The 27961-nt window shown below is 45.0% G+C and overlaps 2 protein-coding genes across 2 annotated transcripts; one reads left to right on the forward strand and one right to left on the reverse strand.

The window, feature by feature from the left end:
• Nucleotides 1–13623: 13623 nt before the first annotated feature.
• Nucleotides 13624–21010, forward strand: ACOD1 (aconitate decarboxylase 1). Its single transcript, XM_080374416.1, has 5 exons — nt 13624–13738; nt 15335–15496; nt 16573–16662; nt 18515–18720; nt 19552–21010. The coding sequence occupies exons 1-5, from the start codon at nt 13727–13729 to the stop codon at nt 20504–20506; spliced, it is 1425 nt and encodes a 474-aa protein (XP_080230542.1). The 5' UTR covers nt 13624–13726; the 3' UTR covers nt 20507–21010.
• Nucleotides 21011–22183: 1173 nt separating this feature from the next.
• Nucleotides 22184–27561, reverse strand: LOC308058524 (glutamine amidotransferase-like class 1 domain-containing protein 3, mitochondrial). Its single transcript, XM_080374435.1, has 4 exons — nt 27379–27561; nt 25902–26073; nt 23786–23990; nt 22184–22477 (listed from the first exon to the last, which is right to left on the reverse strand). Exons 1-4 carry the CDS (start codon nt 27484–27486, stop codon nt 22285–22287), a joined length of 678 nt encoding a protein of 225 aa, XP_080230561.1. The 5' UTR covers nt 27487–27561; the 3' UTR covers nt 22184–22284.
• Nucleotides 27562–27961: the final 400 nt, after the last annotated feature.

Consider the following 27961-nt stretch of genomic DNA (forward strand, 5'->3'; position numbering starts at 1 on the left):
ATGCAAGTATAATTTTGTGGCAATCTGTAGGAATAAGATGTTAAATTTTGCTGTATTCTGCCTTTTAGATATTTATAAATAATTTATATTTCCCAGTAGGGATTTACTCCTGATACATATTCATATAGTTATCTCAACACATGATCTAGAGTCTTGAAGTATTTGGGTTTTTCCTTTTAAAGCCATCACCACCTGAAGTCATGTAGTCAGCTGAGAATTCGAGTTTTTACTATAATAGTTTCTCACTATTATCACTGTAAAAATATGGAAAACATGAAGCCTGAGGTTTCAGAAACAGCAAAGTTAAAGCAATCAAGATCCCAAATACGTGTAGTCTTTTCAATCCCATTGTTTGTTAACTATTGCAAGGTTGGAGTCTATGCTAGGGTGGGTGTCTGCTGTGGATGAAATCCACGCTGTAGAGAAGGGTGCACCAATAAGGACTCCATCACTGACTGTCTAGCTGAACTCATCCCACCACAGACTGCGGTAACCTGTGAGTTGCTCTGTCCTGTGTCTGAGATGAGCCAGCTCGTTCAGAAACACTCAGAAATGCCTGATCTGAAGGTAAGGATTGCTGAGCTTTCCTGTCCTTCCCACAAAGGCTTTAGTGTGGCTCTCAGAGTATGAAAACAGCAGAAGCCTATGGGCAGGCTCTGAATACCCCGTTTTTCAGCCTCAGAGGTGATGTGGATGATGGGGACCTTCGGGCCAGGTCTCTCAACTAGAGGCTTTCTTGTAGTGTGATAAAATGGAGGAAGGAACCCCACGCACCTTTATATGCTGCTCTTGTGAGAATCTGGTGAGCTTTTGAAGTCCCTCTTTCCATATCCTTACAGGGATTTCTTGGGGACTGGCCATACTTTTGTCACAGCCCAGAAGCAGATTCTCCAATTCAGCTTCCTCCCTCAACCTTGCACATTTTTTCTTGAACATGCCTGAAGCTCCAGGTCCTCTGTCAGAAGCACCCATGCTAATGGAGATTATTTGGGATGATGCCTTGTGGGGCCGGAGAGAGAAGAGGGCTCACTGCTTTCCAAGTGCCACCTCCAGCACCAACTGCCAGCCCCGTCATGATCTCATTCCAGCATGCACCACACAGTCTGATCAGAGATCACCATTTTTCAGCATCAGTGCAGCATCCACTCCTAGGGCATACAATGGAGTGGACTTTTTTTATAAACTTATGGGAAGTTGGCATCCTGCACTGGCTTCAGGCGAGACACGCTCCCAGCTGAGCTATGAGAATAGGAGAGGAAGGAAGGAAGGACAGACAGCCACATGGACAATTTGTCCACATAAAGAAGGGATATAATACCAGTCAATAAACAGCACAGCATGCTGACGGTGGCCATAGATCTATCAATATTTTTCACTTGGAGTCAGTGAGCAAACTCACCATATCTCTGATGCTTGAAGCAGCATCATGTTAAATGATACTATATTTCATACAACAGATATGAATAGATACTTCCCTGCCTCCGTTAGCCTTGGTTTCTTTCCCACCTTTTTTATGAACACATGGAGGGTACACAGAGGTCTGACCACATGCCCTTTCTCCCCCTCCCAGATTCTTCATAGACTCATAGAATGGCTTGAGCTGGAAGGGACCTTAAAGATCACCTAGTTCCAACCCCCCTGCCATGGACAGGACACCTTCCACCAGACCAGGTTGCTCAAAGCCCCATCCAGCCTGGCCTTGAGCACTGCCAGGGATGGAGCAGCCACAGCTTCTCTGGGCAGCCTGTGTCAGTGCCTCACCACCCTCACAAGAATTTCTTTCTAATAGCTAATCTACCCTCTTTCAGTTTAGAACCATTCCCCCTTGCCCTATTGCTACAGGCCCTACTACAAAGTCTGTCCTCATCTTTCTTATAAGGCCCCTTTAAGTACTGGCAGGCTGCTATAATGTCTCCTGGAGCCTTCTCTTCTCCAGGCTGAGCAACCCCAACTCCTTCAGACTGTCTTCGTAGGAGAGGTGTTCCAGCCCTCTGATCATCTTTGTGGCCCTCCTTGGACTAACTCGAACAGGTCTATGTCCTTCTTATGTTAGGGGCTCCAGAGATGGACGTAGTCATCCAGGTGGGATCTTACAAGAGAGGAGTAGACGGGGAGAGTCACTTCCCTCGACCTGCTGGCTATGCTTCTTTTGATGCAGCCCAGGATAGGGTTGGCTTTCTGAGCTGCAGGCGCCCATTGTCAGGCTATGTTGAGCTTTTCATCCACCAGAACCCCCTAACCTTCTCCTCAGGGCTGCTCTCAATCCATTCTCCACCCAGCCTATATTGATACCAGGAGCTGCCCCAACCCAGGTGCAGAACCTTGCACTGGGCTTTGTTGAACTTCATGAGGTTCACACAGGACCACCTCTCAAGACTTCCAAGATCCCTTTCCCCAGGTGTATTGACCCCATCACTCAGTCTCATGTCATTGACAAGCTTGCTGACGGTGCACTCAGTCCCCCTATCCTGAATATTTCTCCTTTGCTGAACTACAGTCTGAGGGAGGGCTTCACAGCACGTGCCCTCCTGGGATACAGGAATGAAAGCTGAGTTTGGATGCATGATGCAAAATTGCAAACTTCAGAGCAGCTGCTTTAACAGGTACTGGCTAGCAAAGATGTCTATACCAACAGCAAAAGGCTGTGGGTATAGTCAGTGTATGAGAGCAGTCTGATCCTAGGAAGAAATGATGTTCTTGAGACTTTTGGTTTGGGGTAGTTCTTCTCAGTTGCATCTCAAGAGCAGTCATCAACATGGTCAGTTCCCAGGTTGCATCAAACCTCTGAGTCCAGAAGTCTCTGGCACAAAGCCAACTCACGGACAACCTCCTTACTTTGTTTTAAAGAGGCAGGCAGTATTTCTGACCAGAAGTGACAGCACTGACAGAAGAAAGTCAGGAGCAGAGGACCGATAGCACAAGGCTTGCCTGCCCTAAGTCCTTACATGCATGGTCAAGAAAACAGAGGCAAGGAGATGCTGCCACCATTGCTGAGCAGCTCCTGCTCCAGATGTGCCAGACATGTCTGGACACAGCCCCCATGAGTATTTTGAGTTGCTCTCTACTGTCCAGAGGACCAGGAAGAGGCAAGCCAAATGCTGCCAGCAATGAAAATGAGGGCAGACAAAGAGCCATATAACCCTGGCTCAGGGAGATGTCCAGAGCAGCCTGTGTTAACGCCTGCCAAGGGCCAGCACCAACCCAGTGACCACAAATGACATGTGGACTATGGAGGGGGGTGTGGACCTTAATGTGGGGCCAAACTTGGTACCCACTCTTCTGTCAAACAGCTCTGTACACATTGCCTTGCACCCCAGTGTACCAGCTCCTTCTAAAAACTGAACAATTGGAGAAGTTGTCCTTTATTTCACGCAGGTTAGTTAAGCAGAGGGGCCTCTCCTGTCTCAGCATACTCCTGCTGATGGAAGCACGGGAAGTTAGTGCTAGTTCTTCCTTCCCAAGCAGCAGGGATTTATTCAGCTTCTCAGCAGCACAGGAAAATTCAGTGTTGCTGTAAAGCGTGTTTCTGGGGGCTGAGAAGAGGGGATCTGCGAGGAATCAGGGGATCTTAGAAGGTGGGAATATGTAAGGACTCGGAGTCTTTCTTCCACTTCTTTTCCTTTCTTCTCCATCTTTCCTTTCCCTGTCCCACAAAAATCTGTCCTTCCAGCATCCTTATGAGATAGGTCATGTTTTATTCCCATACAGCCACATACCATCTCTTTCCTCTTCTGCTTCACCCTCACCAAGGAACCATCCACCTTCCTTAATTGATTTCAACCAGATAGGCTTCCCCAATTTGCAGGGAGTAGAAGAGCACAGGGAAATATGCCTGGGCCTTGTCAGCGCAGGAGGAAAAGGGGCAGCACAGGACTGGGTGAAGGTGAAGGTGAAGGTGAAGGTGAAGGTGAAGGTGAAGGTGAAGGTGAAAGTGAAAGTGAAAGTGAAAGTGAAGGTGAAGGAAAGTCCTGTTGCCAAGGGTAGTAGGGCGAGACAGCAGGAAGCTGTGGGGGAAAACAACTTCTCAGCATCAGCCACCTTGTTCCTCCTTAGGAGCCCTGCCAAAAAAGCAGCTGCAGAGGAATGCAGAAGCACAAAGCAACAATGGGTGGATCAGGCTAAAAACCATTACAGAGTTTTATTTCTTCATTTGTAGGCAACACAGGCAGTAAGCAGCCTCCTAAAAGTTGCTGCCCAAGGCAGCTGTCTGCTTTTCTTCTGCAATGAAACAGCATTGCATTGGCCCTGCCCTGTGCGTCGCTGGATGAATGGTATGATTTATGCCCTGCTGCAAATGTGCTGGCGTTTTAGGATGTGCCACAACATTTCAATATTTCTTCATTTGCGACTTCGTGAATTATTTGGGAGGGGGGTGGGGGGTGGGTGGGTTGGAATACACCTCCTCTCCCTTCTGACTCCACCCTCCCAGTTTAATAAAGTACTATACAAAATTAAGGAAATTAAAAAGGGGAAAAAAATCCCGAAAGAAAGCATGGACTTTAAAACTGCCCAATTTGATAAAGAATGGAAATAACCAGATTGCAGAAATGGAAAAGTCTCCTAATTGTGGAAAGGAGGAATAAGTTTGGTTCATTTGCTTATTATATTAAAACCAAAGTCATAGTGCTGGCATTATGCCATGCAGAACAGTTACCAAAGGTAGCAGGATAAGCTCTGTGAGTTGGTGGTGCCACTAACATTATTCATTCTCACTGAACATAACCTGAAGGGGTTTTTTAAAATAAAAAATGTCATGACTCAAACAAGATATTATTTTCCTTACAACTAACTCTATAGCTCCTGCAACATCCAAGGCCATATAAGGAGAGACATCTTCCAGACTTTGCAGGGAGGGAAAAAGGTAAATGAAACAGTCCACTACATCTGATAGTAGATAGCATTTTTAGATTAATAATTTTAAAACCTGCTGATGCTGACAAGTCAACACAGATGATCAAAGGTTACAGAATAATCCCTTTCATTTTGTGAAAATCCTTGATTTTTAATGCTTCCAGCATCTGTCTTAATCTGCTATGCTGAAGATGAGCAATGTTAGGGAAAAAATAGTGTCATCATAATTCTACATTCTAAAACCCAAAATCATTCAAATGCTACTTATGTAAAAAAGGACCAATTTAAATCAAATCATTAGCTTCTGCTTAAATGTTCAATTAGAAAAGTGTAATAATATAAATGTTTTATGTATTCGCAGCTCTTGTCTTCAAATTTAACCTTTTTTCCATTTTTGCTGTTATTTCTCCCTTTTATAAATGTTGGTGTAATAACGCCCATTTTCTCTTTAGAGGTGAATATACAATCACAGCTAGAAATTCCCCAGCATGTTTTACGGTCTGAAACGTATAATAATCAATCTCACGACTAATAACTACCATGGCATGTTTTATAATTACACCATAAATCAGAGACTGCTGCATTTAAAGTGTAATTTTAGGCTGTTTTGCAATATTTCTTGGCACATTTGAAATATATCAGGGTGGAAAATACATGATCTAGCTATACAATCACAGAGGAGGAAAAAAAGTCTTTCTCCACTTACAGGAGTGCCCCAAAAGAGATGCTAAAGGGCAGCGACATACAGAAAGATAGTGAGGATACCCAAGCTGCCTTGGGGACCTCAATGACGGCACATTGTATGAGCAGATGTTGCAGTGTAACGAGTAAGAGGCAGAGGGGATAAACCCCTGGCACAAGCTTGCAGAATGAGCACTCTTAGCAACAAGTACTCTTTGGCTTTTGCAACATGGCTTTTTGCTTGAATCATTCTGGGGAGGGGGGCTATATTTGGGAGGGACTAAGCTGAAAGGAAGAGAGCGACTATCTGCAGTGAAACCTGGAGGAAAAAATCTGCCAGCTCACCCAGCATCTCCCAGTAACTGTCTCAAGTGCTTCTGCAGCTGCTGACAGGTAAATGATGGTCTCCCACAAAATCAGGTGAATTTTTTTCCCAAAGCCTGTTTCTGTTTGAAGGAGAATGTTTTATTATTCATTCTGGTTTTGCTGTATATGCTTTAGGTGTTATTTTAGCCCTCTCAGTGTATACAAAAGCTTGTAATGGCATCTGGAAAAATTTCCTAGGGGTTCAGAAATCCTAAGAAATAGTTTAGATGCCGAGAGGCTCTTTTATCCCTTAATTAACGTTGAAGCTTGTTGTATACTAGATCTTGATACTGTATCGCCCCACTGGACTGCCACCACAGGCTTGCTGGAGCTTGTTACAACCTGACATCTGGGCCTCTTTGCTGGGTACCTTTCTATGTGCAATGCAGCAGCCCAGCACGGTGACTAATGCCTCACTTGTGCCACTGGAGTTCTGCTGGTAATTTAATTAAATTTGCTACATCACTCACATGAGCTCACACTAATTTGGTTTCCTTTAATCAAACACTGAATTTATGCTAGCCAAGTGTTATCATCTCCCCAAATGGCACAAGTCCTGTGATGACATCTGGCTGGATTTTGGCCACTTAATATAGACATCATGACTGCTTTTTGATTAAGAGAGCAATGTGTGCTACAGGCTGCCCCAGGCTGCCAAAACCATCAGCAAGGAGAAGTTATGGCAGAGTCTATGTACGTACAGAGACCCTACGTGATCTCCTACACCTGCTCCTTTTTTTCATACGGGAGGTCATGCCATACCAAAACCCTGCATTCACCTGCTCTTAGACCAGGTAACCTAATTTCTTTAGAAAATAGGGTGGGAAGCTACAGTGGAGTGAAGAAAAACTTTGGGAACATGGGTGTGAGGCATCCCAGGGACAAGTGGTGTTACCCCAGGGTGCAGAAGCAGTTCACAAGGGCCTGGGTCTGTCTGTGTCACCTTCTCCTACACCTCCTCCTCCTGAGCTGTGAATCCAAGGTAGCCAAGTACCGTGTAGCTCTTTGCACTGCCAGCATCTGAATGCTGGTACCAGCGTTATGGGTAAAGGCTACAGTATGGGTGAGCCCTAAAATTTGCGCCAGGTCAACAGGAATTTCATGGACCTATGGTGTCTTCTCATGTTATAGTTCAGGCCCCTTCACACTACTCTATAAACGATGTTGACACACTGCTTGGCTTCAAACTTGCCTTTGCTACTAGTCAAGCAGCTTGAGCCTGGTTCCGGTATGCCTATACTGAAATGATTGATCTGTCCTGGATGAGATCCCACATGATTATCTCAGTTATGTCTGGTATCACCCTCTTACAGCTCATTTAAGCAAATCAATGTCTATTACAAGCTTAAATGAACTGCAAGGACTTGCCTTTAGGGATAGCATCACTAATTTAGGAAGGTAAGAAGGTCAGTGTAATGTAGACTTGGTGTGTTGACTCATAGCAACCTTTACCAGAATACGGTCTGGCAATTCCAAGATTTGCTAGGAGAAGTTTGAAAAAAGGAAACAAGGGTGTTGTAACTCAAGCTCAGTGCTTGAGCCGCTGTTGCCACTAGTTGTGCAAGTAAGTGAATAAGAGAACTACTATAGGCTAGAAATTTCCAGAATTACATGTTTCATGGTGCATTTATTGCCTGTTACATTTGCTGTGTATTATTGCTGGCTGGCTCAGTAACTGCTGATGGGGTCAACATGGGAAGGTAGGCCTGCGGGAAAAGAGGCACATGAGACAATAATGATAGTGGTGCAGACTTACAGCATCTCAAGATGTATGGCCATAGGGCTGTTAAAAGGATTCAGATCAAGCCACTTATTCCAGACTATTCGCTGAGATTCTCACTCCTCTATTGTAGTTGAAATATCCCAGTAGAGGGGAAATGAGCAGGTTCTGCACTTGCGTAGTGGTTTTGAGACCCTCAACAATAGCAGAGGCTCTATTAACAGAGCACATTGGCACCTGCTTCTCTGCACTGGGTTTGTGTGGCAAGGTTCTGGCAGCAGGGCAGGACTGCAGGGGTGGCTTCTGTGAGAAGCTGCTAGAAGCTTCCCCCATGTCCGACAGCGCCAAAGTCAGCCAGCTCCAAGACGGACCCACTGTTGTCCAAGGCTGAGCCCTTAAGTGACAGTGGTAGAACCTCTGGGATAACATATTTAAGACAGGGAGAAAAGAATCTGCACAAAAAATTGCAGCTGGAGAAAGGTGTGAGACTGTGTGAGAGGCACAGCCCTGCAGACGCCAGGGTCAGTGAAGGAGGGGCAGAAGACGCTCCAGGTTCTGGAGCAGAGATTCCCCTGCAGCCCGTGGTGAAGCCCGCGGTGAGCCAGGCTGTGCCCTGCAGCCCATGGAGGTCAGTGGTGGAGCAGATCCCCACCTGCAGCCCACGGAGGTCAGTGGTGGAGCAGATCCCCACCTGCAGCCCACGGAGGTCAGTGGTGGAGCAGATCCCCACCTGCAGCCCGTGGAGGTCAGTGGTGGAGCAGATCCCCACCTGCAGCCCGTGGAGGTCAGTGGTGGAGCAGATCCCCACCTGCAGCCCGTGGAGGTCAGTGGTGGAGCAGATCCCCACCTGCAGCCCGTGGAGGTCAGTGGTGGAGCAGATCCCCACCTGCAGCCCACGGAGGTCAGTGGTGGAGCAGATCCCCACCTGCAGCCCATGGAGGACCCCACACCGCAGCAGGTGGATGCGCCCGAAGGGGGCTGTGACCAGGGGGCAGCCCGCGCTGGAGCAGGCTCCTGGCAGGACCCGTGGCTCCCTGGAGAGAGGAGCCCAGGCTGGAGCAGGTTTGCTGGCCGGGCTTGTGACCCCGCGGGGGACCCACGCTGGAGCAGCCTGTGCCTGAAGGGCTGCGCCCCGGGGCAGGGACCCACGCTGGGGCAGGGTGGGAAGGACTGCAGCCCGTGGGAAGGGCTCGTGTGGGAGAAGTTCATGGAGGGCTGTCTGCCGGGGGGGGACCCCAGGCTGGAGCCGGAGCAGAGTGTGAGGAGCCTCCTGCTGAGGGGGGGAGCGGCAGAGACAGCGTGTGAGGGACTGACCGCAGCCCCTGGTCCCTGTCCCCCTGTGCTGCTGGTTTCAGCTGGGATAGAGTCAATTTTCTTCTCAGTAGCTGGTGCGGGGCTGTGGTTTGGGTTTGGTGTGAGAGCAATGCTGACAGCACACGGATGGGTTTGGTTGTTGCTGGGTGATGTTTATGCTACATCAAGGACTTTTTGGTTTCTCGAGCCCTGCCAGCGAGAGGGCTGGAGGGGCACGGGACATTGGGAGGGGACACAGCCAGGAGAGCTGACCCCAACTAGCCAAAGGGACATTCCATACCATATGATGTCATGCTGAGTGTATAACCTGGGGGAAGAAGGAAGGTGGGGACATTTGGTATTATGATGTTTGTCTTCCCAAGTAACCATGATGTGTGCTGGAGCCCTGCTCTCCTGGGGGTGGCTGAACACCTGCCTGCCCACGGGAAATGGTGAATCAATTCCTTGTTTTGCTTTGCTCGTGTGTGTGGCTTTTGCTTTACCTATCGAACCGTCTTTATCTCAGCCCAGAGTTTTCTCACTTTTACTCTTCCAGTCCTGTCCCCCATCCCACTGTGGGGGGGGTGGGAGCGAGTGGCTGTGTGGGGCTTAGTCACCGGCCAGGGCTAAACCAACAGCCCACACTGCTCAGGGGGAGGAGGCAGATATAACTGGGAGTGAAGTTAAGCCTGTGAAGAAGGGAGAAGTGGGCAGAAGGTGTTTTAAGATTTGGGTTTATTTCTCATTATCCTACTCTGATTTGATCGGTAATTAATTAAACTAATTTCCCCAAGTTGAGTCTGTTTTGCCCGTGATGGTAATTGGTGAGTGATCTCCCTGCCGTTACCTCAACCCATGAACCTTCGGTTACATTTTCTCTCCCCTGCCTGGCTGAGGAGGGGAGTGATGGAGTGGCTTTGGTGGGCACCTGGCCTCCAGCCAGGGTCAACACACTACAATCCTGTTTTCTCATCTTAGCACAGCCCCTGAAGGAAGTTACATCTTAAAAGACTGCGGTTTGTTGCAATTTTTTGTATTTCTTTAGAACAAAAGGAGCGTAAGGCTAAGGCAAAAACTGCTTTCAATTGCAAACATACAGCTTGCAGGTGTGTGCAGAGTTTAGCCTAAAATAACTGGAGGCAAAAGAAAGAAAAAAGCAGCTTAAAAATGTGATGTCAGCAGGAGAAAATAGACTCTGTGGGGCACTGGTTTTCTAAAGCCTTATTCTGTAATCAACACAGCTCATTACCGTAGCTGTGCATGATGTTGCAAATGGCATTTGGATGAACACATTTTGTCTTTCCATCATGCTCACTAGTTAACAAATTGTCTGCCCAAATTGCTGAACCATGTGTATTGTGTCAAAGAAGAGGAAAGCAGATTCTCTTTGTCAGGGTGGACAGCCTGTACCAGACTCTCAGTTTCTGATTTTCAACCTGCTGCTGTTTAGACCCCTATGAATTCTCCTGTGGAGGTACAGGACTTTGTATAGATGTCCCTTCCTCCTGCAGTGATAATCATACTGCTTCCTCTTCCCTCCCAGTCTACAGTGTACACCTGACTCTGAGGTCTGCAGACCACATTTTGGAAATTGGTCCCCCAAGCAATTTAATGTTGTGCATTTACAGTTACACCCCATTCTTCTTTTAAAACATCACATTCTCATAATATCTCAGTTCAGTCCTTAAATAGCACTGATGTTACCATTGCAACGCATGGGGCAATCCATCCCGCAATCCCGGCTGCCGAAGGAAGTGACTGCATACCTTACATCAGCTAGCAGCGTGTGTGACCGCACATCACATTGCAAGGCACAACACAAGTTCTGGCTCCCATCTGAATTTGCTTTGGAGTCTTTGACATGGGGTTAAAGGCAGCTGGACCTCCGCATTTCTTTCCTGTAGTAGGTGTTGCAATGTGTTTGGGGGTAAATAAGACATTGTAAGCTGTAATCTGTTGTGTAGACCTTGTTTTGAGTCATGATGCAGGGTGAGGATGCAGTCCTACAAACTGACATTATGCTATGCCTTCTAGAGATAAAAAGGGTTGTGGGCCATTTTTGTCGCATTGTGATTGTGGACTTTCCAGTACAATGCCACTCGTAATTAAAGCAGTCATTAGAGTAATAAAATAGATTTATCAGGAGTTGTGTTACTCCATACTTTCCCCACACTTTTCAGCTGTTCAGTTGTATTCACTGTTCCATCCGTTGGATTTCTCAGGGGAAATGAGAAGGGTCCCATATTGCTTCTTACGTTAGGAAAATTCCCCTTAACTGGCTGTGGGGCTGCTGTGTTTCCTTTGTGCCATCCAGAAGCACAGAGGGGTCAAGGAGATGTTCAAATTTCACTTCAGTCTCACCTGAGGAGAAGGAAGAAAGGAGAAGCAGAATGGGACTATAAATGGTATCCCAAAGGTAAAGGAAAAACATGACTGAAAGAGGACTGACTTTAGGATTTGAGTATCTTTTATTTAGTATGTAATTTTTTGGTGGTCAGACACTATCACAAGTTGCCCAGAGAGGCTGTGGAGTCTCCATCCTCTAAGATATTCAAAACCCAACTGGACACAGTGCTGGGCAACCTGCTCTGGGTGGTCCTGCTAGAGCAGGTGGGTTGGACCAGATGATCTATGGAAATCCCTTCCAAGTTCAGCCACTCTGCCATTCTGTAGTTCAGTGGTTTAGAAATTTACTTCCATTTTTCTGGAGGGAAGAAGGAGCTGCAAGAAGTGAATAAGTGAAAGTTAACAAAATCTTTCCCTTTTTCAGTTTAATAGCATTAACTTCTATTAACCTTTCTAACCATTGCCGACCTTGTCAACGTCAGCAATCTCATTAGCTGGGCTGGATTTTATCAGCACGAGAGGTAATTCTTTAGTACATTCAGGCTGTCTCTGAGGTTTTCCTTAGTGTGGAAATGAGGGAGCGAGGAAGAAGCATTGAGAGACATTCTGGTTCGGTTCCCCATGGGGTCAGGATTTGCCTAAAGCGCACATCTGACCTGGGAAGCAGGAGATGCTGCTGGGTTGCTTACTGTAGATGCAGGAGTGAGGAAGATGTAGTATACTCATAGAGAAATGGGTGTGGGAAGAGGTTTATAGCCATGCGGAACAGCTGCTCATATTCAAGAGGAAGGCAAGACAAGGTTTTAAATGGAGCCTGGATATAATACAGGTTAGCCTGTACAAAAGTATGTATGTGTTTGTAGGACTGGTTGGAGGAGTCCTGGGCCTCAGGCTCTCTGGCTACATCCATGAACAGACACATCACCGCTTCTATCATTTCAGGCACTCTGTTACCCAGTGCAATTTTCTAGCATCAAGTTAGGCACCCGAAGACGATGTCCATAAGCAGAGCTGACTCAAGGCACAGGCAAAATAGGTAAACATCTGGGTTAGAGATTGCTGGGGAACAGCTGATCCCCTCTCACGTCTTTTTACCTGTTCGTGCCCTCTCAAAATTTCCCAGAATACTGCTGGTGCTACTTCTGTCTCCCTCTGCTTGTGCTGCTAGATTTAATTTTGCATTTCTGAGGCAGTGGAACTCAGTTTTGCCTGATGGCTGAGAATCCCTAAGCTGGCTCTGGAGACAGGCTGGATCAGCTCAGAAAGGGATCTGTTCAGCATCAGTGCTGGTGCGAGGAGGAGGAGGAGGAGGAGGAAGACTATGTGTCCAGGGACAGGGGAGGGGAGAGGATGCAGCCTGAAACAGGACCTTTCAGTAGTAGTTAGAGCCACTGAAATCAACATTTAACTTCATCTATAGACCCGTGCTGGTGTCTGCGTGGAAGCACTCAGCACTTAGACAAGGATTTATGAAATTATTTGAGCATAGGCTGAATAAAGGGCTGGTGTTCCTAAAGTAAGTTTTAGGCAGAACTTTTAAGCATCAAAGTGCAAGACTGCAATTCTAAGATGATACTTTGTTCCCTAATCCAGGAGGTTCCCAAACTTCAGACATACATTACTTTTTCACTTCAAAATTGTTCAGTGGTCTCTACTCATGCTTCTCTGGGGTCTGCTCCCTCCCTGATGGGATGGGCAGGGATGTCTTCCTCACTATCTTGTAGTAGTCTGGGATTCCCACAGAAGCAAAATCCCTAAACTGGTGGTGGGACCAGTGCCCCCTTCCTCAGAGGAGGCATCCTTGCCTGAGATGCAGAAAACCTGCTAGTAGAAATCATGGCCTCACATAGTGATTCACACTGTTAAAACACTACTAAATGCCAAGAGCTGCCTTAATGCAACTTATGGTCTGAAATTCACATTTCCTATGTCTGAATTGTATGTATTATAGAGGACACATACAGTGAAAGAAGAAAAAAAACCCAAACCAAAACAAGAGGTTGTTTAAGTTAAAACAGCCTTTGCCATCCTGTACTGGGTTGACAGCTCTTCCAACCAGTGGAGTTATCCAGGGACTACTGCGATTCCCCAAGGTCAGCCTGACACACCTGATCACCTCTTCTCTCCATGCTACCAAATGTGAGACACTTAAATTAATAGATCAGCTTCTGTCTGGTAATAAAATATCACATATATCCATTTACATGACATGTGAACCTGACTGACGAAATCCTATCACATGTGTCCCAGCAGTTTGTAGTACAGTTAGTCAGAGGAAAATTGAAAGTGAAGAAAAAGGAACATTTCCAGGCTGAGGAGGAAATGGGTAAGACGTTGAGCAAGAAAAAAGGCCTAATATTTCTTCCCCCACCCCAGACATACGCACATAAATAAAGAGCGATTTCCCCTGCTCACTGGCTGTCACTTGCCTGCTGCATCTCTCTTGGGACCTCGAGCCATCCCTCCAAGATGTGGGCAAAGGTACTGTCTTGTTTCTTTGCACTGTAAGATGCACTTTTCTGCTTAAGCTTTTGTATCATCACTCTGTATGTTTCAGCAGGTGTACATCACACCATGGGATGTGTGGTTCACCTGCTTTAAACAACCTGTGTTCCTCAAGATAGTCTTAATGCTTTAGTACAAAGCTGAGTGAGAAACTTCTCTGAAATAAAGGGTACAATTCTGGTCACCATTACTAGAAAAGAGTAATCCAATGTGAAAAACACAATGAAAAGCTACTGGCATAGTGGGGGTGAACCTGTATAATAAAGGAGGAGAGAGCAGCACAGCTTGTTTAACTTAGCAAAATTAAGGCCAAGCATAAATATCATCACTCTGTGTGGATATGTGCAGGGGAGTAGAGGAAGGGGAAGGACAAGGGGAAATGGAAGGAGAGAATTTGCAAAGAGAGGGGGATGTTCAGAGCTATGTTCAGTAATGCCAGTATAAAAAAAAAAGCAAGTGTGTGTATAGACTGGTTGTAAATAATATATACTCTATAGGGGGAAGTTTCTAACGGTCAGAGAAGGGAAGGTCTAGATTAGTTTCTAATAGAGATATTAACAGCAGCTAACAACTGCAGCCAAGAAGCAGACTGAATCTGAATAATCATAGCATAGAATGGTTTGGGTTGGAAAGGACCTTAAAGATCACCTGGTTCCAACCCCCTGCCACGGGCAGGGACATCTTCCACCAGAGCAGGCTGCTCAAAGCCCCATCCAGCCTGGCCTTGAGCACTGCCAGGGATGGGGCATCCACAGCTTCTCTGGGCAGCCTGTGCCAGTGTCTCACCACCCTCACAGTGAAGAATTTCTTCCTAATATCTAATCTAAATCTAAATCTAATGGGTCAATGCTCAACAGGAAAGCAAAAATAAAAAATTAGAAATACAATTCCCATATCAGTAGGAGCCACTGCTTTTCAAAGAGGTGAGAGCTCGTCTTGGAGAAAAGCTCAAACTCCAGCTGAGCGTGAATTCTATGGGAGCTGGGAGATAGGAGCAAGGGGTGCAAGGTAGAGCTGCCAAGCTCAGCAAGATTTGGGGTAGTAAGTCTGCTACTCAGGGAAATTAAATCTTGCCTCCTTGTGTGGTAGTGGCTGCACTGGATTGAAATGACACTTTCCCACTGATTTCAATAGCAATAAATAGGTGCCATGGAAAGCTAGATTTTTTTGCTTCTCTTTTTTTTATATATGTGTGTGCGTGTGTGTGTAGAGATATAGCTATAAATACAGTTACAGATATCTTGTGGTGTTACATCACCTGCAGTGCTTACCCTCAAGGACTCAAGTCAGGGAGGAAGCAGCAGAAATACAGAACAGGCAAGGACACTGATGAAAGTATAAATAAAATATAAATAACTGTGGTATTTCTGGGAATAAAAAGAGGAAGAATGTAAAACTTAGTTTTGCTGATGCAATTCATGTAAGCAGGGGCAGGGCAACAGAAATGGCCAGCATGCTAAGCAGTAGCCCAAAAGTGAAAGAAAAAAAAAAAAAAAGAGGGAAAAAAAGAGTTTTCTTTACATGAAGAGAAATATCTACTTCCTCTTTTGTTGTTTTTTTTCCCCCTCCCAGACAATTACGGGAAATTTTGCTAATGTCATTTATGGTTTGAATGCAAACCACTTGACAGACCAAGTCATTCAGAGAAGTAAGCGAATGATTCTGGATACTCTTGGAGTGGGGCTTCTGGGTACCAGCACTGAGGTCTGCCACAAAGTGACACAGTACAGCAAGGTAAGTGTGACAATCATAGCTTACCCTAAGGTTTAGCTTTCAGAAAAGCAATGGAAAACTTAGGTTATAAGGGGAAACTTTGTCATGGTGAAATTCTTTTGGAGATGGGAAGAGAGAGACAGTGTTATTCCCACTGGAGACAGGGAAACTTCATTGCTCGAGTTACTTTTCACTCTGGATGGGCAGAAGTCTGTGTAAGAGACTGGATGCTAAGATCCCCCACTGCAAACACAGTTAATTAAGGATGCTTTCTCTTCTTTCACCTATAAGATTTTATTAAAAACATCCACATAGTAAACATCCCATATCACCAGACTTTCAAAAGGAGCTGTTAAAAGGATGGAGAGTTAGTAGCAGGTTACTTCCAATCCATAAAACATAATTGTTTTCTGATGTACATTGATCATATTTCCCCTCCACTCTTTCTTGCTCTCTTTAAGTTAGAGAAGTACTTGACCCTGAGAAGAAGCCTTCCCAACACAGTGCATCAACGAAGAGTTCATCCCACTGTTTTATTGGTCAGACCTGCCCAGTTGCACTCAGGCTCCAGAGCCCTGTGCACTAGTAAGACTCTGCACAGAGATTCCCCCATTCCCAAACCCTGGTAGTTTATGCCCTTTTATTTAATTCCTTAAAGATCCCTTCATTGGCTAGAAGATCTGCTCAGCAAAAGGAAAGGAACAGCACCCTTTAGAGCGTGGGGATACCAGCTCTAGGAGGCCATATATCATTTAATCATGGTCTTACTAAAATGTAGAAAAGCAGAACCATTAACTGGAGATCTTCCCCAAGGAGGTGATGACAGTTCTGAGGGAACTGCTGATGGGTGGTGAGAAGAGGCTGTGTGAAGGTATTGAATGGCCAGATGGATGGTGTTGGTCTGTCCCCTGAGGTCTGTGTGGGCAGAAAGGGACATAAGCCAACAGGAAACCAAATTTCTTTTCATACTTTCTGAAAGAACAATAAAACATTTGGGTCCCAAGAGGGTATGGTCTGATCTCAGTTACATCAGATATACAGCGCACATTTATTCTTGGGTTCAGGACTTTGAATTAATTGATGTCAATTTGTTTCAGATCTACAGCTCAGATATATCCAGTACCATCTGGGGCCACTTGGATTTCCGACTGCCTCCTCTGTATGCAGCCTTTGTGAATGGAGTGGCTGTAAGGGATGCTCTTTCATTTGCTCTTAAATCACACTAACTGATGCCATTCTTGCTCTAGAGAGAACAGAATGCTCCTAAAATCTTAGTTTGCTTTATTCTTCTGCCTGAAGCCTGCTACAAAATTTTCCTAGACTGTTCTCTTAATGTGTTTCAACTTTCTCCCAATGAGGCCAAGCTCAAGGTATGATATATATCTGATCCAACTCAACAGCATCCCTTACCTTAAATGCGGGACATGGGGCTGTTTTCAAAGGTCAGAACTCTACAGCTTGTTACAACTTTGCTACAGCTGCATTACAAAGAGGTACTCTTGTTCTCACTGATTTCACTGGGATCCAAATTTCATGCCAGCTGGCGAAGTATAGTTACAGAAAAACACAGATATAGACAGACGCACATATATATACATACACACATACAATATCAGAAGGCAATTTAATCTTCAGTTACACAGTTTTCAAAAGCCAATTATATATTTTGGACACATACTTTGTCATTAAAGCAATAGCTGACTCCCCAGGCATTTGTCTAAGTTCAGATTAAAGCTGAAACCATTTGAAATTGAAAGATGCACAAGAGGTGGGGTAGACAAATTTGGCAATTATGCAAAACTAGGGAAGGTGACCAACCAAGGAAATGCTAATATTAAGCCTATCTAAATTAGTGTGACAACAGGATCAGAGGTCCAATTTGACACCTCATTTCCAACGTAGAGAAAATTACCTTGGAAATGAGATCTGGTACCTCTCAGCTCCTAGCAGTCCATGTAATATTCAAATCTGGCTGTTAGCATGTATATGATCATCTCAGTTTATGTCTCAGTCACACATCAATTCTAAGCACTTATTGATGACACCAGGGATGCAGCTTACCCAGTACTGGGCACAACTTTCGTCACCCTGCAGTGCAGAACAGCTTCCCAGCTGGCATCAAAGTTTTTCAAGGCAGGGACTGGGGAGCCTGACCACCTTCCCAGTTTGCTCTGAAGTAAGACATGGGTGAACAGGCATGAAAGTTCAGCTTTTGAAGCTTTATTGTATTATTAAAAATGCTGTCTGTCCCTGATGTTCTCAAGTTCTTGGGGGTTCTCGAAACTTGGCAGGGGGGAGGGTAGTATTGGCACAGTGTGACCAGCAGTACATTGCAGACACTCACTGGACTGCTGGGAGCAGTCTTCTATCAAAACAGCAGCTCTATGCCATGCAGGGAATGCCCAAAACCTGCCTGAGCACCTGGGCTCTGGGCATGGGAAGGAGGCAGCATCTCTCTGGATACTCTCAAGGGCTAATCAGCTTGGCCCAGTTTTAAGAATGTAGTTTTCTCCTATTCCCAGCAACCCCAGGGACTCTGGTTCCTCATATGATAAGTCTTGTTTCAATGTGCTGAAAATTCAGGATAAAGCCTTGTGTACATTGGCAGGCTGGTGCCTACTGCCAGTGGATGGTTGCACTAGAGAAGTTCTGATGATACAGCTTTCAGTTAGCAGTAGGGATTCGACTGCTACAGTTTTAATGGTGTGAGCCCAAACAGCAGCATCAGTTGCAGTGCTGGGGAAGTGATTTCATTATGTTACACATAATAAACATATACTGTTGTGGGTGAAGTGAAAATTCACTTGAAATAGAATGATACTCCTTTGAGGCAAGATTTGTATTGCATCGCTGCATCTCACGGAGCCACGTTAGCAGTAAAGGTCTTAAAAAGAAAAACTTTTGAAGTTTTGTTTTCTAAGGAATATCTAGTTCTTCAGTCCTTTTTCATACCAGTTACAGGAGTTTCATTTGGCTGAGCCAATCTTGCCATGTCAGAGTTTATTTCTGATGACAAGTCAAGGCTTCTCTTTCCATTAGGTACACTCAATGGATTTTGATGACACGTGGCACCCAGCCACACACCCATCTGGGGCTGTGCTCCCTGCCGTGATTGCGCTCGCCGAGGCCTTCCCTCAGAAGAAAAAAATCTCAGGTCTTGATCTGCTCTTAGCTTTCAACGTGGGAATCGAAGTGCAAGGCAGGCTGCTGCACTTCTCCAATGAAGCCAGGAATATTCCAAAAAGGTACATAGAAATGCTTCAAGTAGAAAGCCGAGTGGAAGGGGTTTTTTCTTGGTGTTAGTACACTTAATTAAGTGCCAGTTAAAATATAAATGGCACAGTTAATCATATTTTCTGTTGTCTGCAAAATTAGGTTCATCTTAAATATAGATTTACATGACTGCTTAAGGCTTAGCTAATAAATTTATTTGTGAGAGCACTGATCATTTTACAAGAAGGAGGCGATTACCTTCCTATTTACTAAAAACAGCAGCAAAAGGGCAACGTTTAACATCAAATACAACCATGTGTCACTTGCAAACTGGCTTGCTCTCGGCAGACAGGCGTCACTGGTGCTGGGCCCAGAGCAGAGCCCAAGAAGATGGGGTGTGCTTAGGGGAAAGCCTAGAAGTGTGGGATTGGCTAGATGTCTTCTTGCTATTTTCTGTGCATTCCATCTACCAGTTTTGCAAAACTAGTTCAGAATTAGAAAACTTGCCTCCCCTAACATGTAATTTATAGATGGCTGCAGATTATTTACAGATAATTTACAGACGACTATGAACTGTGGTGTTTTTGCCACTATTCTGTTCAGGATGCCTTGAACTATGAGCAGTTCTAACATTTCAGTTGCTTTCTGCGGAGGACCTCTGGTAAGCAGCGCTATTGCAGTTTAACTTGCTCCTGGGGAAAAGCAATATCTTTTTGTGTTAGGACCACACATGAATTCGGGATGTATGTTTCTTTATGATCCAATCTGTCTTCCACAGCAGTGGAAGGAAATGTGAGCTTGTGTATATGCTGAATTCAGATGACTTTTTGAAATATGGTAAGGAAGATATTTTGTTTCCTCAGGTTCCACCCACCGACTGTGGTTGGTACAATGGGGAGTGCAGCAGCTTGTGCCAAACTGCTAGCTCTTGACCAGCTGAAATGTAAAAACGCCTTGGCTATTGCTGCCTCCTATGCAGGTGCCCCACTGGCTAATGCAGCAACCCAAACGAAGCCCCTCCATGTTGGCAATGCTGCCAAGCATGGACTGGAAGCAGCTTGCTTGGCATCACAGGGCCTTCAAGGAAACAAACAGATCTTGGACATGGAGTCAGGGATAGGGGCCTTTTATACAGATTACAACCCACAGACTCTGCCAACCTTGCAGTCCTATCCCTGGCTGTTGGGCCAGCAAGATGTGGCCATCAAACGCTTTCCTGCTCATCTTGGAACGCACTGGGTGGCTGATGCAGCATCTTCTGTTAGGAGGAAGCTTGTGGAGAGCAGTGACAACTTGCTCCCCCTTGATAAAATAGAGAAAGTCACTCTCAAAGTCCCAGAAGTCAAATACGTGAACAGACCCAGCCCTACTTCAGAGCATGAAGCTCGACACTCCTTCCAGTTTGTTGCATGCTCTGCTTTGCTAGATGGCACCATGTCGGTCCAGTCCTTCACCAGCAAGAACATTCACCGGCCAGCCTTGCAGGAGCTCCTCTACAAAACACAGCTGGAGCACCCTTCTGATAACACACCTAGCTTTGAGAGTCTTTACTGCGAAGTGAGTGTCACGCTTCGGGACAACACCGTGATCAGTGACCGCTGCAATACATTCTACGGACACTGGAGGAAACCTCTGAAAAAGGAGGACTTGGAGAAAAAGTTTCAATCCAATGCCTCCACTGCCCTGCCTGCAGAAGCCACAGAAGGCATTATAGAGACTGTGTACAATCTGGAGAAAGTAGAGGACTGTTCTGTATTAAGTAGATTTTTATCAGGACAGTCAGCTAGAGAGCCTTCGCAGAAGCTGTGCTTCCTTTGAATGTTCCGACAGCTGGATGCTGTTCACAAAGCAAACGCCAAACTCAGGACAAACTCTTACTTAGTGACTCAAGCACTTTTAATTGGACTACTGTTAACACAAGAGCCACGTTCAGTCCAATATTGTGGGTTTTGACTAAGTAAATACCTTAGCAATTATGTGCACAGCACAGGCTGAACAGAAGATCCATACTGGCACAGACGACTTGGATTATCTTTATACCTCTAGAAACAGAGCACTGCTTGCACACAACACAAACATTTCCCTGCTCTTCTGCCAAAAATATCTGTATGTCCTGCTTCCACTAATTAACTCCATAAAGAAAATCCATATTCTGGAGGAGTATGGAAATGCTGTCTCCATCACTGTGAGAAGGCCAGCGAATATAAGTTTTTATATATTTACCTCTGTAGATTTAGCTCTGAAGCCTCCTTGAAGATGACACCCGCTACGTTGAAGTTTGTGCTAAAATAAACGCGTGCTAAAATAAATGTGCCACACAGAGCCGTAGCACTTGATATTCTGTAACATGTCAGATTTTGCTGTAAGGATTGGTCTGGCATTGACGAGGTAAAGGTTAGCGCCCTTCCTGATCATGCCAGCTGCGGAGCAAGAGGGACAACTCAACACTCCCCATCGTAAAAGCAGTTATTTCACAGTTCCATCTTTTCACTGCTCTGTGGTACAGGTTTGTTCCTGCTGTATTCCTGCTCCAGTTACAAGGCACTCGCTCAGCAAGACATGATTAGCACTAACAAGCAATGACACGTTTAGATTATTACTTCAGGCACTGCAAAGCATGAGCTACAGTACACTCGTGATGAGTGACAGAGACCTGTGAGCATCAGAATGCTTCTTAGGGGGGACAATTAAGTGTCCAAAGTGACAATCAACATATCTTGATAATGAATTCTGGGAAGTTTTAGTTCCTTCAGGAGTACAAAGCTGTGCCAGACTGTGCTTCTAAGAAAGGCTGACAACATTTGTTTACATTTGGAAGATCACAGCACGTGTTCTAACATACATAAAACGTACCTCCCTTAGGGCACCAAATTACATATGCAAAAGATCACAAAATAAAGATAATTCATTTTACTAAAAACCTCACATTATTTATTAGAGCAAACTTGTGTATTTTCCACATACAAGGTATCCATTTGTGCTTAAGCCTCTGACTCTCGGTTTACAAAAAGTTGGCTTACCTAGAGGGCTCTGCAAAAATTTCAGAAGTCCATTAGTTACACTTGCTTAAAGATTTGCAAGGGAAGGAAAAAAAAAACCAAAAAACAACGAACCAACTAATAACCACATTCTTTTCTTTTTCCCTTCTGATTAGAAAGTAGAATTTCATTACCTATACTGAAGGTATACAGACTCATTTACAGCTATTTCATCTGTAATTATAGCTGGGTAGGTAACACCAAATGTGAATTACTGATAACCATTAATGATGTGATAAAACCCCATTGGACAAGGAGGGTTGCTGCACTATTTTATCAAGACTGAATATATTCAGATTCATGAGAAAAAAAAGCAGAACACACCCACCACAGCAACCTTCAACACATGCTTTCTATTAAAAGAGAAATAAATAGGATAAACTTAGCAATAACCGTTTGAAGTATTACAGATTTAAAAAAAAAAAAAAACAAAACCAGAAAACCACACCAAGAACTGTGAAGTTTAGCAGTTGCATTATTTTATTAATACAATCAAAGAAAGCTAAAAGCTTACGCTTAGTTAATTTGATTTCCTCATAGAAGTCTGTACTCTTCCAGTCAGGCAAGTTTCAGGACTTCTTGCACCATTGTTCCAATTCCATCAAAGATTTCATGCAGAGGAGCCTTGCACATGAAAGCACAGGTAGTAACTATTTTATTGGCTTTATCCACATGGGATTCATTTACATTTTTGCAAATGTGCTTACATCCAAGCTCTGCTATAGCAGATGCCGTTTCAGCATCAGGAAATCTGTAAATAAAAAACCTGTAATTAACATAAAGAGATGATACAGTCATAAAGTTCTGCCAACATAACTTGAATGAGAGAACTATAGTAATATTTAAGTGACTCTTTAGTTGAAGGTGACAAAGGAGTCAGACTGCCACTGTCAGGTTCTCCCATCCCCTATGGACACAAGTGATCTGATCTCTTTGAAAACAGGGTCTGAAATGCAAAGCCACGGTAATTCAGAAAGTACATTTCTGGTTTTAACCTTTCAGTAAGTTTACAAGATGATACCAAGTGCAGCCATAGCTGATCCTCAGAAGTCTGAGAGATGTCAGCTGAACTTGCAGAAATGTTAGACCTTTTCCAACACCAGAATTCCACTGGGATTCTGCAGAGATTTTTTTTTTTTTACCTGAGGATAAGGGAGGAAAAGATGCAATCCCTCACTACTGCTGCTGCTATGAAATTCCACTCAGGAGTTACCAGGAGTTGACAATCCTTGAAGCAGCACTGACTTCTGCCAGGCCCTTTTCTCACCTGCCTCCCCCTAAACTGGCCCCAAACCTCTACCACCAGAAAAACTTCATTAAAACACCCTGAGCTGACAAAAGCCCACAGATGCAAGCTAAACAACCACTCAAATTACCACAAATTTTTGAACCAGCCGGACAGATGCCTGTTCTTCATTTGCACATTTGTAATATGAACCATGGCCTTCAAAGGCACTGGGTAAGCAAATTCTGTATCTCACTTAGTGTAAGCTAAAATCTATCACTTAATTACCATGAATGTAATGTGAAAAAATAACTTTATATCCTTGGTCACCGGTGCATTTGCACAGCAGTGATTCTGTAAAAGTCACTTTGTTCTGTCACTTTTAGGGCTGACAGATGCCACATCCAGTGACTCATTAGCACACACACTGTACAATAAAGCCAGTGCAGGAACCCATGTCACCTTTGGTGGCTCAGAGCAATGGCTTAGGCAAGAGATAAGGCTATCTAGAATTTTCAGACTATTAGTTGTACTGTGTCTGTGTCTGTTGGTATTATACAACATATCACAGACCAATATATTTCTGAATTTAGGGATAAACTGTTCCTGTGTACTAGCACATAAGTCACCTGACCTCATGGATTCTGTCTGCCTGCCCTAAGAGCTCTGTGCCTACCACTATTATGCAAGTGAAAACTTGACATAAGTGAAAAATGTCACTAATAAGTTACCCAAGGTTTACTGGCACCAAAGACCTCAGACTTTTGCACAGAAGACTGGCCATTTCCTAATCCTAATTCCCATATAAATTATCTTCATCCATTTTCTTCTTACCTTCCATCTACATTTTTATCTTGGCCGACTGTAACTTCACAACCAGGAAAGACTTTAGCTGCCAGAACTGGTGATATACAGCACAAACCAATGGGCTTTTTAGCACTGTGGAAAGCTTGGAGTGTGGAGTTTACATGTTCATTGACAGTACAGTTCTTGCCATCTGTAGCCCAGGAACACAGGTTCTTTGCTACACCAAAACCACCTAAAAAAAAAAAAAAAAAACAAAAACCCATACCAAAAACAGAACAACCCCAAAAGCTCAAATGTAAGGCACCACTAAAACACATCACATTCAATATCAGACACAAGTTCTCATTTTTTTACAACATAATCTTGGCAGATGTAGGAATGTTAAGTTGCTATACTGACGGTTTTCAGCACGTGAAACATGATGAGTTTACGACGTTAAAAGTTCAACTGCACACTTTTTATACCACGTATGTTACACAGGCCAGAAAGCTTAATCTTGCTTCAATAACCAACAAATAGAAAACCTCACATCCATTTGCTAGTCACTGGAAAAGCTGCACCATCTGATATGCACCCCTCAATAAGCAAGAGAGAGATAAGAAGAAAGACCAATGATAACTAAAAGTGATGACAAAAAGTATAAGAGCGTAATTCATGAGGCTAATGCAAACAGTGATTTGACCCTCTACAGTAATTCATTCTCAAGTTTTAGTTCTATACTTCAGCAATTAATAGAGTTTTTTCCTCCCCTCAAATGATTTATGGACTTTAAAAAAAAAGCCCCAAAAGTTTAACACAATAAGAACAAAATGGATATTACATAAAAAGGCAATGATAACATGCGATATTCTGAGACATACCACTCGTGAATGGTAACATAATTTCCTATTAAAAATAATGCTGGATTTTTCTTCCTAGAAATTAGTTATAACAATCCTTTACTTGCATTTAATCTTCATTTAAATGTACAAGCATATTATATTTTACAGCACCTTCATTTGCTGGATTTATAACCATCAAAATAGACAAATTAAGAAGGTTATTAGTGTAACCATCCATTATACTTGATTCCTTATGGAATGTGCACATCAACTTTTCTACAATAAACAAACAGAAATTTCCACAAGTACTTCAATGAACAACATCAAGAAGCTTTCTTTGCATTTTTAATATTTTTCCTTTCACTCTTTGCTCACTTTCACGTGTTATCTGGAATCTCTGAGGTAAGATTTTAATTTTCAAACTTAATAGGTTTCATTTCCCTCTAACAGTTATTACAGCAACCCCCCTGAGCCTGGGTTATAACAGCATGAAATTAACGTGGAAAATATTTGCTAGGCTCTACTCCCTGATCAGCCCTGATGTCACCCCCGCGTTTTAGTGCTGGAAGTGTTTCTCCACGTTATACAGCCACCCTCTGCTGGCCTTACAACAAAAGACAGCGTAACAAAATTCACAGCGGGCACAGCCGTGAAGGCCGTCTTCAGCAGTACTATGAATACTCTGGAAACTGATCTTCAGCGTCACAGTTGCCTCGTAACGCTTTGGCTTCCTCATTTCTAAAGTGATTACAATTACCTCTGTCTGAAAGGCAATTTTGTGGTCTATAAATAAAAAATTATCCATAAACATGTTTAGTATAACTTCATCAGCAGCAAACCAGATACATAATTAAAACAAAATGTACTCACATCTGACAGCGAATATAATCTATTTGGCAACCTGCTATACTGCCAACAATTTCAGAGGCCCTAAAACTAAGACACTGCCATGTAATATCAGGTTTGGGCCCTACTTTTGTACTCTGGTCAGTGTTCTTGTCCACAAAGAGGCACTGAAGTTTTCACAATCCTTAGAAGGAATAGTGTGATGTATAATTTGACACCACAAGAACGCTCTGGCATTTTAAATTAATAAACTATAAATTAATAAATAAACTGAGATGACCTGCCAGCCCATAAGAGCTTCCTAAAACATCTTCTCATCCTCAAAAGAAAGTAAAAAGAAAGAAAACACCCACATACATCTCAAATTCAAGATGTAATTTATTCTCCAAATCGATTTAAAAATAAAAAAATAGCAGAAGCAAACCAGTTATTTGCAATTGAAAAAAACCCCACGATTTTCTTTTAAAAGCACCTACCAGGGAAAATGACTGCATCAAATTCACTAGCTTTCAGTTCAGCCAAATCCTGAATATTTCCTCTTGCCAATCTCGCACTTTCAACTAACACATTTCTCTTCTCTTCTGTTGGACTTCCTTTCAGGTGATTGACTACATCCTTTTGCTCAATGTTGGGGGCAAATATCTTCACCTAGAACACAGAGACGAAGCAATTTTGTGAATTTAAACAGAACTCATGCAGCCTGGTCACAAGAAAGATCATTTAATGAAATCAGGTTTTGTTCCTGAAGTCTCTTATCCAAGAGAAGTGGATTCCACAGGATGGATCTATCACATTAAATATCTGAAGTGACAGGTGGCATATTAGGACAGGTAAATCCGGTCATCCTCCCCATCCTATTCCTACAGCCTTTAGACAGAACTGCATTCTTGGCCAGCATTAAGCTTACCGATTTTGCTATGGCCTGCATTCCCTCTGCAGGTAACCCCAAGGACAAACAGAGCACCGTCATTTGTACCAGCAGCCTGACTGGACACACAGCTGAGTCTGAAGAAAGGCTACTCTTAACTATTATGGGATCAGAGTGCTAAAAAAGTTTTACAAGAAAAGTTTAAAAGATACAGATGCAAACCTTACAGCCATTTCCAGTGCAGACATTAGAGTTACTCGCTTTCCTAAGACACTGGTAGCAGGAAGGAACAGCAAAACACGGAATAACATATTTTGAACAATAGGGGAAAGCTGCATTAAAATGTCAAGCTCTGTGAAAGCTGTACCGCAAAGGCTGTCTGCACGTATCTGTTTTGAAGTTTGCCTGGCAGGCTTCTCAGCGCTCGCCACTTTAGTTCACTTTAGAGAGGGCAATTTTGTGCTAAATGTGGAGGTGCCGTTGTTACCGTCAGGCACCCCAGTGCCGCTACACCCAGACACCCGCAGCCACGGGCACGACCCAGGCACACCCCACACCCTGGTCCGGGCTTCCCAGGGACTCCCCGTTACCGAAAAAGCCCAGAAACAGCTGGCACAAAACAAGCAGGTGAACCCGAGCGAGGGCGAGCGCCGGCCTTCCGCAGAACCGGCTGGACAGCAGAGCCGGCACGTTAACCGGGCCCCATCCCCGGCTCGGCGCAGCCTGGGGCGGGGGCGGGCAGCGGGCTGGGCCTCCCGCCGCTCCGCACGGCCGGCTGCCGCCCGCCGCCCCTGCCCGGGGACACGCACGTCTCGGGGAGGGGTATAAATACAGAAAAGGGAGGGGGTAAGATAAGGAGGGAGTACGGCTGAACAGATTTGGTGGCGTGCAGTGGTGAGAAGCGGGAGGAGCTCGGATCCCACAAACCGTGGCCAGAGCCGGGCTTCGGCACAGGGCCTCGGCGGGGAGGGACGCAAAGAGATGGGGAGACGAACCCGGCCGCCCCCCGGGGAGCCTGTCGCACCCGGCTCCGCACAGCCGCCGCGGGGGGGCCGGGAGCCGCGCCCCGCCTGGCCGCCCCCTACCTCCGCGCCGCCGCGGCTGAGGTGCACCAGCGCCGCCGCGGCCTCGTGAATCTCGCTGCCATCGAAGACGCCGCAGCCGGCCAGAACCACGGCCACCCGCTTGCCCATGGCGGCCGCTGCCGAGCCCGGGCGCAGCCTGCTCACGCCACCGAACCCGGGCCCCGCAGCACCCTCCCTCCTCCTGCTGCGCCTGCGCCACTGGGCCCTGGCCCGGGCTCCGCGGCCTGCCCCCGGGCTGGCGGGGCCGGCGCCCCGCGGCTCAGCCGCACCGTCCGCAGGTATTGCGGGCAGTTTCTCACTAGGTGCTCTCCCTCCTGCTTACAAAACGTGGGTGGGAATGAGTTTTAAACGTCGCAGAAATCTGGGGAAAAAAAGCACGAGACCTGCCTTTAGTTTTAAACGATGCAGGCTCAGGAGTCTTTTTGGTCTCGTTTCTCGCCCGGCCCTCGCAGTGCTGTTACCTACCCACCGCGTTCCTGCAGCTTGTCTGAGGGCTGCTGTGCCACCAGCAGGGCCTTGCAGAGGCTCAGTGGTGTACCCCTGCAGCTGGTCCTTTGTTTTACACATAGGACTATAATGGTGT

The sequence above is a fragment of the Falco punctatus genome (assembly GCF_963210335.1).
Source record: "Falco punctatus genome assembly, chromosome: 2".
NCBI lineage: Eukaryota > Metazoa > Chordata > Aves > Falconiformes > Falconidae > Falco > Falco punctatus.